General features: G+C 46.2%; 1 protein-coding gene across 1 annotated transcript; it reads left to right on the plus strand.

Moving 5' to 3' along the window:
• The first annotated feature begins 1,028 nt into the window (after positions 1 to 1,028).
• On the plus strand, positions 1,029 to 9,134 carry LOC108500883 (secretory immunoglobulin A-binding protein EsiB-like). The gene is made up of 5 exons (XM_017822222.1): positions 1,029 to 1,427; positions 5,520 to 5,661; positions 5,826 to 5,871; positions 7,407 to 7,493; positions 8,557 to 9,134. The coding sequence occupies exons 1-5, from the start codon at positions 1,266 to 1,268 to the stop codon at positions 8,651 to 8,653; spliced, it is 534 nt and encodes a 177-aa protein (XP_017677711.1). The 5' UTR covers positions 1,029 to 1,265; the 3' UTR covers positions 8,654 to 9,134.
• The last annotated feature ends 420 nt before the right edge of the window (positions 9,135 to 9,554 follow it).

The raw sequence follows: 9,554 nt of genomic DNA on the forward strand, positions 1-9,554 counted from the left end.
AAGGATAACTCCCAGAGGGGTGTTGTGTTTTTGTCTTTTTTTCTTCATCTTTAAATTCTAGTAATTGGAGCTGAGAAAAGAAAAAAAGGTTAAGTAGGTATTACCTTCTTTCATCTCTTCTTTGCTGCAGTGAAGGGCCTTCTGCTCTGGGCTTGTTTTGGAAATTTCTGAGTTTCCTTAATGCAGAGGTTTGCACTTGGAAACAGTTGATCTTGCACTATGACTATTACTGTCCAGTTAAATTTGATATACTGTGAAAATGGTTCACACTTTGATCAGGAACATAAAGATGAATCTCTTCAACTGTAGTGGGGCTGTGACTGACCAAATGAAATTGTCCCAATGGTGGCAGCATAACACAAGAAATAAAATATGAAACTATGAAGGGTTTCCTCTTCAGTAAGGTTTTTAGGCTGAGTCATCACAACCAAAGAGATATCCTTGTTCTTTGGGGGTGGGGTTTTCTTTAAAACCAAAGCACAGCACTTATCTTACTGTAAAACTGGAAAGGAAAATATTTTCTTTTTTATGGTCAGACAACCAGACAAGGTCAGCATTTCACATGAGACGGACCTTGTCTGCCAGGCATCTGGTTAAAATCCTCTGCTAGGACTTCAGAATAGGAAGGTAATATGCATTAGGGATCTTGCATTAAAAAGAGGTGTTTTTTAGATGCGAAAGCAAAACAAAATTTACCATCTGAAATTTACTAGGTGCAGTTACTGCAAATGAATAGAGGCATAATTATGCAGCTATAAAATATCTGACTTTAACAAGTAAGCTCTTTTCTAGCTTAGAAAAATAAAAATCCCATCCTGACAAATTTTGTGTGGGAATTTGTACGTTCTGATAATTTCCTAATTGTATATCATTGCATGTTTTCTAATTTTCTCACCTGGGGCTAGGCCTGCATGTTCTTGCATTTATCCAAAATCCATACATGTAAAAAGCAGAAAAAAAAATGTAATCAAATTTGTCAAATATAACAATTTACTGGTGAGGGCTTGCAACACCTGGGACCAGTCTGAAGAAACAGAAATATTCAGCACAGGGAGAGTTAAACATTGGTGATTTGCAAGGTTTTCATCAGAAGCATCTTCCTTTTCTATGACTCTTCAAGGGGATGTGTACCCATCTCTCTTATCTTAGTGAAGCAGCTGGGCTACTGCTGCCATAAATCAGGAGTGAAACCAAGGGATGGTGATGGGTAAGACTTATGGCAGGGCGGTGGTGGTGCCTGGTGAGAGGGAGCAGACCAGGTTAAAATGAGGCGCTCTGACTCCCTGCGGGAAGGAGAGATGGGGGACATGAAGCCTGCAGTGCGGCTGCGACGGAACGGATGGGGCAGTGCTGATCCCTGTGGGGCAAATCCTTGTTCTGGGGGTGGGAACCCTCACCCCAACAGCTCAACATGGAGCAGCTGGGAGGTAAGTGTGGGGATGGGTTCAGGGTGGGAATGCTGGCACTGGGTGTTATGTTACACCCTGCCCCTGAAAGCCACTGGTGCTAGAGTGGGTCAAAGCCACAGGAGCTGCTTGCACACAACAGCCTCTCAAATGCAAGTCTTGGGACGCCTTTCTCTACCTGGGGAGTGGAGGCTTTTGCTAGCAAACAGTAAGGTGGTATCTTCAAGTGCAGTCGTTATAGGCAGAGTTTTTAGGTGTTCCTCTTGATCATATTTTCGATCCTGTACAGTGGGCTTGGGCACATGGGTGATGGCACAGGCAAGATGCTGAAGCTGCTGTGTAGGAACCAGCCTGATTTGTGTCCCTCACTGCCTGTTTCCCCGGCATAGCCCCACCAACACTACTGGGCTTCCCCCATGCTTTAGAGCAGCCCCAACTATGCAAGGTTTGAAAAATGCAAAGTAGTTTCTAATGAGTCACCACAGAAGAAAAGGGTGGGATGAGCAACTGAGAGCTCCCTCCAAGACTACAAAGGTGGTTTCAGGCCAGTGATCTGCTTCACACCCCTGCATGGGGCAATGCAACAAGCTCCCCATGTTCCTTCCTGCATTTGAGGTAGACTAGCACTTGTTGCCTGGCTGAGGTCCCTGAGGAGCTCTCATTTCAGGGACTATTGGTACACTGTGCCTTTAGTCCCCCATGCTGACCATGAGGGTGAGGGCTACAGACAACCAAGATGGAAGAAGCCCATGGGACTTGCACCTCACTGATTCATCCCTTCTGTAAGGAGATCTCACTTCAGGTGCCCCCCTCCATCAGCAGCTGCTTTTTGAGAAAGGTCACTCAGTTTCCCTCTCTTTTGGTCTTGGAGACACTTAAAATAGCAGATGTAGCCACAGCCACAGCAGAGGGCAAAGGAGTATTTTTGCTCATGTCTCTGCTTGTGTGGGACTAGCTGTGTGCTTGTAGGTACATTTTCAAGCTGGTGGGCAGCCAAGGAACCAGTGTTGGTGGTGCCATCTTCCAGAGCTGGGATCAGTGTGCTCCAGCACCTTGTGCACCTGCCTTTTGTCATGCATAGGTCTTGGTTTTTCTCACCCTTTAGGAAGGTTTAGGAAAAGAAAATAGAAAAAAAACCCAAGCCACCACCAAAAAAAAATCAGATTAGGGATGCTCAGTGGGCCATTTCTAAAGGAACTGCCTGTGACATGTCTTGCTTGCCATACCTGACAGTGCCTACACAACTGCAAAAAGTTGAAAACCTCCCCTCAAAAAACAGCTTGGGACAAAAAGTGGACATCCGGTGGTTCCTGAGCTATCTGCCTCAAAGGAGCCAGGCACAGTGTCTCTGCAATAGTGAGATGGAAGCTGCCAGCAGTGGATGGCTGATCATCATGGACATTGTCATGGAGAGGTGGTGTCCTGCAGGGAGCATTCACTCAAGGATGTACCCCAATGGCAGTGGTGCATGATCACAGAGGTTTCCCCTGTGACCTGCAGCACCTTGCCCTCCACATCCTTTTCCCTTTAGTTTACTAGGTTGGTTGTTTGCTGTTACATGTATTGGATGTACTAGACTTGCAATAGAAGCAGCTTCTCTCAAATGCCACATTTCCCACTCTTTGCATTTCCTTTTGGACTTGCCTTGACTTTCGGGGACTTACATACCCATCAGCACATACACGGTGCTGCATAGTTCACACAGCATCACACAGGCTGAATGGGTATGATGGGGTGTGTGTGTGTGTGTGTATCAAAATTTCCTACATCCCTAAGCTTATCTGTAAGAAAATCAAATGTTGGGGCATTTGCATGTCATTATCGCTTACCTATTTTATTTGCTTAGCTTTATTAGCTAACTAGGCTCATTTAATCCTCAGCATTCACTAATCCAGATTAGACATGGGCCCAAACTAGGATCTGGGTCCCAGTTAGGAGCCAACAAGTTCTTACCAACACGCTGCCTCCAGCAGTCACCACAGCTGATCATGGTGCATGGGAGTGCAGGAGTCCCCATGAAACATTGAGAAAGTGCCACACCCACATCACCTCTGTCCTTATGCCCTACGGGCAACTGAGAAGCAGATCAGTATCTAAATGCATCATTTGCTTTGCAATGGTCTACATATACCTGAAGTGCTATACCCGTGCCCCCCCCAAAAAAGAGAGAGAGTTGTTTTTTGCATCTTTCTCTGTGGGTTGCGTCAAACCATCCATAATGGCCAGAAGAGCCCCTGACAATTACAGCTCTTGCATCTTGTCGTCCTTTGCAGCTGCTTCTTGTCCCTTTGGCTCCCTCTGAACATGGCGTGGTGACAAACCCACATGCTGTAGCCATTAGTCACAAGTACTTGTAGCAAGAAATGCCCAGATGAAAAAGTGAGCTTGTTCTGCAATGGCCGTGGTCAGGCCCTGGACAGGCCCTCATACTTGTTTCTGACTTGGCTGTTAAAATGGGTTTCTCGTATCTGCTCTGCTTCCGTGTCCACAGGAGAGGAACAGTGGTATGCAGAGAGTCTGCAGGTGCTTTGGCATGTCCCCATGAACATCAGGTCCAAGAATCCATCGTTGCTTTCACCAAAGCTACAGGGCTGAAGGCCGAGGTATTAGTGGTCTCCTCTGGATCCCATACCATCAGTGTTGCATCTCAGCACAGGGTTGCACTGAGGGACCTGATCAGCACTTGCCTCCTTGTTGTTCTCAAAGACACATCTTCCACTCAGGACTCTACCTGGTCTCCATCTTCCCATGTAGTAGGAAAGGGTTTTACCTTCTGCAGGGCTGGCACCATTGGCGAGACATCCTGCATTCCCCTGCAGGGAGGCAATGGGCTCCTGGTAACCTGTGCAGGCAGGAGGCTCCACATGGGCCTCCTATAGTGTTTTCCTAAGCCTGCTTTTCTGTTCCTAGCCAGGCATCCCTGACTCTGCCAAGATGTGGATGCTTAAGGTGCCAGCTCCTCTCACTGGAAGCTAATAGCTAGCTCCCTGAACAAAGAAAATCCAATTTGGCATCAAAAAGGAAATAGCCTAATTCTAGTCTCTCTTTTTCCCTGCTGGTTCAGTTCATCAGACTTTTTGCTGATTTATACCTTGGATGAAAGAAGAGTTTCAGACCAAAGGTCATTCTCCTGTCAGGTGTGGATGTAGGCATGTCCTTACTGTAACACAGAATGAAAGGTTTTAGGATGTTCACAAAGGGAGGGAGACGTGGAACTCCTGGAGCAGGTCCAGCAAAGGGTAACAAGGATGATTAAGAGATAAGGATAGGCTGAAGGAGCCAGGCCTGTTCAGCCTTGAGAGGAGGCAACTGATAGGGGACTTCGTCAGTGCCTATCAGTATCTAAAGGGAGGGTGTCAAGTGGAAGGATCCAGGCTCTTCTCAGTGGTGCCAAGCAACAGGACAAGAGGCAACAGGCAGAAACTGATGCACAAGCAGTTTCATCTGAATGTGAGAAAGAACTTTACTGTGCGTGTGACTGAGCACTGGAACAGATTGCCCAGAGAGGGTGTGGAGTCTCCCTCACTGGAGATATTCAAGATCTGTCTGGACACAATCCTGTTTGATGTGCTCTAGGATGACCCTGCTTGAACAGGGAGGTTAGACCAGATGACCCACTGTGGTACCTTCCAACCTGAACCATTCTGTGATTTTGTGAGTGCTCACATCCATATGCAATGCTGTGGGCAGTGGTGGGCCAAGGACCTAGCTGCCTGGGGAATGAGACTACTTCTGGCAAGCCTCTTTGATAGAATGTTTGTAAAAGCCTGATGGCACTTTATGATTTTTTTTCCCTTTTTCTTCAATAGGACCACTAGAAAATAAAATTATTGTAGTTTCCTTTGCTGTAGCAGACCTTAAAGGGGAAATTAACTCAGGAGCTGATGTACTGCTCACTGAATTCAGTGGGGCTTTTTCTGCCAGCTTCAGTGGAAACTCTGGAACTGGCTCTCTATCGAAGGTGACTTTGGTTTTCTGTGGTTATGTGAGACTTTCCTCCCATTTATCTGTGGGGAATAGCTTTGGGAGGCTTCAGAGCTCAGATGAAATATTTGCTGTAGCTGGTCCTCAGTTTATTTTCTTCCTTGCATCATGACTGCTCCTCTTTTACAGTTGGCAGCTGTAATCATCGCTGGCCTCCTCCTGCTCTACATTCCACTGTGCTATGAGAATTTCCATTTCCACGTGGCTCATTTGTATGCTCGCCTGGGGTACCCCAATGCCCAGCACATCCTGGGACAGAGGTATTTACAAGGTAATGTTTCTCCAATCCATGGCTAACTTGCTGCCAGAGTAGGTATGCTTATAAGCCAGAACTACAAACATGGCTCTGTGGTATGTGGTACCACCACACTGCTGGATTTTGGATGCTGTATTCTATAACCTATCTGTGACTTTGATACCTTGTCTCACACCCAGGAACCGGAGTGGAAAAAAATGAGGACATGGCTATGCACTGGTTCAGGTGAGGCACAATTCTTGCTGTTGGAAATTGGCTTCTTCTGGCAAAAGGCTACTGTGGCATGGGAGAAGGAAGAAGAGCTGGCAGTGCTTTGGGGGACAGCTGCACTGAGCTGTCCTGTGGCAGCGGGAGGGAGGTTCGCAGGTGGCAGCAGGGAGATCTGGAGCTCCCAGCTTCTCACTGTGGGTCATATGCTTTGCTCCACTTTCTCCACCTACTATTGCTATTTTTTTAAATCAGTGAAAGAAAGAGTCTCGGCAGCAAGAGTGCAGAGAATGCTGGTTTTGCTGAATACCCTTTTGGGGAGGTTTGAGCTGCAGGTGGGCAGCAGGGAAAATGCACAGGCGCAGGAGGGGAGTGAGCCAGGAACTGCTGAGGCAATGGAAAATCAAGGTACAGCAACATATTAATTTCCTGCTCTCAGCACACCCTCCCAAGAGGTTTCTGCCACATAAACGAGGCAGCCATGCCTGTGTGTGCATTTGCTGTGGTACCCACAGTGGTCACACCTGTGGTAGGAGCCAGAGCTGCATCCCCTGAAATCCTAACACTCTTGGTGAGAAATGAGAAGAATGAGAGATGGGGGAAGTTACTGTGCTACCCAAAAAGTGAGGGGAGAGGAGGGGGGCACGTTAGATGTTTCCCCTGTGTCTGCTCAGGGCATAGAACAGCCTCAAGCTACACGAAGGGCTGAAATAACTATGCCTGTAACAGCAGGAGTTGTAATCAAAGAAGGCATCATTAAGGACATCTCTACCTAGAGAAATGCTGAAGCCTTTGTGCCTTTCTGAATAAAGATGTTTTCCAAATCAGGGCCTGAACATTTTGAAGGAGTCACATTTCAGAACAGTGAATTATACATGCCTTCTTCCTTATTTGCTCTGTCGTGGTTTAACCTCATCTAAGCAACTAAGTACCACACCACCACTCACTGATTTCCCCACTCCCCTCCCAGCCCTGTGGGATGGGGAGGAGAATTGGAAAAAGGTAGAACTTGTGGGTTGAGAAAAGAGCAGTTTAATAATTGAAATAAAGTATAACAATAATAATAATAATAAAAGAGAGGAATAAACCCCAAGAAACACAAGTGATGCCCAATACAGTTGCTTACCACTCATTGACCAATGCCCAGCCTGTCCCCAACAAGTGATGGGCAGCTCCTGGCCAACTCCCCCCCAGTTTATATATTGAGCATGACACTATGGTGTGGAATATCCCTTTGGCCAGTTTGAGTCAGCTGTCCTGGCCATGCTCCCTCCCAGCTTCTTCTACACCTCCCCACTGCCAGAACATGGAAAACTGAAAAATCATGAATTTAGGGTAAGCTCTGCTCAGCAACAATCAAAACATCAATGTGTTATCTACATTATTCTCATACTGAATCCAAAGCACAGCACTGTACCAGCTACTAGGAAGACAAGTAACTCTACCTCAGCCAAAATCAGGACAGCTCTTACCTCATTTTGAAACATTCAAACTCCGTTTTTCTTCTTCTGTATGTCTCTTACCATTGACTTTGCTTGTCTTCCCCCCTGCAGGCAGGCTGCGGGGCAGGGCCATCCCCACTCCTCCTTCAACCTGGTGGTGGGGGCACTCAGAAACATGACCATGGCACTTGAAGAAGGGTAACATGAGTTAATCCTTTTCCTTCCCATTACAGCTGCATTCCCAGCTCCTCCTGGGGAGGTGGGGGGGAAACTGGTGCTGTAAGTACTCCATGCATGAAGCTACTCTGGCATTTCTAATGCCCTCTTCTTGTAATGTCAGTAATGCAGCCCTACCTGCAGAGGAAAACCAAAAACTCCAGTTAGTCCAATGAGATTTTAAAAATTAAGTGCCACAGTACACAAAATTCCTGTGGTCTGAATGCATATGTATTTCCATTATGATTTCCCAATCAAGGCAAGGGACAAGACCCATACTGGTATAGAAAGAGCTATTGAAGTGACATGTGAATTTTCTGCTATAAAGACCTTTCTTTTTGGGGGGAACTCCCTTTTCGCTCTTCTTCCCATCCAGTGAAGTCAATGAGAAGTTTCCTGTTGTCTGCCTGGGGGTTGGGTTGAAACCACTCAGGACACATTTTTCTCCCTAATGTGCCTGTGCAAACTTCACACCAGTGTTCCCAGCAAGGCCCACAGCCAAAGAAAACTTGCCTTGTGCTTTATACATTTGCTGTGGCGACTAGTCCTGGGGCTAAGTGAAGCTAAAACAACTGATGAGTTCCCAACACAGTGATTGATCGATTTTGTGTATTGTTTAGTTTTGATTTTTTTGCGTTTACTTCAAGTCTGAAAATTGAAATTGAGGTTGGAGAGAGCAGTTTTGAACTAAATGAAGCTAAAATAGCATTGTTTGGGCAAACCTTGTGGCCAGCACGTTTTGTTTCAATTTCCACTGCATGTCACATGATGGGGCAGACTCATGTTTTGAATGGGATTTCAAGAGCTCCAAACCCATCTCTACTTCAACTAAGATGAGAAAATCACCAAACCGAAAACACATGTGCTCAGACCACAGGGAAAAGCAGAAGGAAAATCAGATAATTTTCTGAATAGTGGAGAGTAAACTTTGCAGACATTTTCAGTAGCTGTGTTCCACTTATAAAAGCCTGGGTAATTGAAATATAGCTATGAATGAATCAAACATCCTCCTAAATTTTCTTGATGAAAGTTTCATGTCCTTCAGGGAAGTGGAGAAACTTCTCAGTGTGGCAGCAGCCCATGGGCTCCAGGAAGCTCAGCAACTTTTGGAAAACATCCTCAAGAGCAGAAACCTTCCCTGATTGACTGCTGCAACACCAGTGCTCGTCCAACCTTGCCAACTTAGCAACCCCACATTCTCCTTGCTGAGTGTCTTTAGGCATTTGAGTCATTCATTGAACGTTGCACTTGCTTTGTACTGGATCTCCATGGTCAGATCTATGGCAGTCATGTGTTGCTGCACCTTCTCTTTTCGCTTCCTGACTCGCCACTTCTGAAGAGCATGGAAAAGGTGAGGTGGAGGAGACAAATAGCCTTCAGGGTTACACTGGCGATGGGCATATGAATGTTTTTGAAAAAACACCACTATGTTTGTACCAACTTATCTGCTAATACTAAGTTCAGATTAGATCCCAGCGTTCACCTGGACTTGGTGTGGGGTTGCTGCACATTTGTGCTACCTGTATTTCATGCTCTGCTTAGGCATTGTGATAACTAATCGTGACTAAGCCTTTATCACTTTAAATCAGCGTGGCATGCATGCACGATGCCATTTGTAATAGAAATGACAGCGATTTAATAGAAAATATAAATGATGCTCTCACTTAATGCTATCATTCCTTATTGGCATTACCACTGTCATGCCAGTTTTGGGGAAAAGTAATTCAGTTTAATGGAAACTGCCTTCATTTTCAGGGTGGTCTCGGTTTAAAACCACAGTGAGCAATTGCATTTCATGGGAAGTGCACTCACTAAACAAAGACCCGCAGCATTTTGCTGGCAATAAAATTGTTTCCCAGGGCTGCCTTTGTTGGTGTGCAATCTTTCCCTTCTTGCTACCGTGATTATCCAGCTCACTTGTTGCACACATGAGGTCCTGCGCTCCCCCTGGGTGCCTGAGGCCTCGCTGGTGGGCCTGAGACCCAGGGGTTGCCACTGAGGGAGCAAATGGGACAGCAAGCCTGTGGTGGGGGGCCAGGCTTT

Source organism: Lepidothrix coronata, unplaced genomic scaffold (genome assembly GCF_001604755.1).
Source record: "Lepidothrix coronata isolate B3197 unplaced genomic scaffold, Lepidothrix_coronata-1.0 Scaffold96, whole genome shotgun sequence".
Taxonomy (NCBI): domain Eukaryota; kingdom Metazoa; phylum Chordata; class Aves; order Passeriformes; family Pipridae; genus Lepidothrix; species Lepidothrix coronata.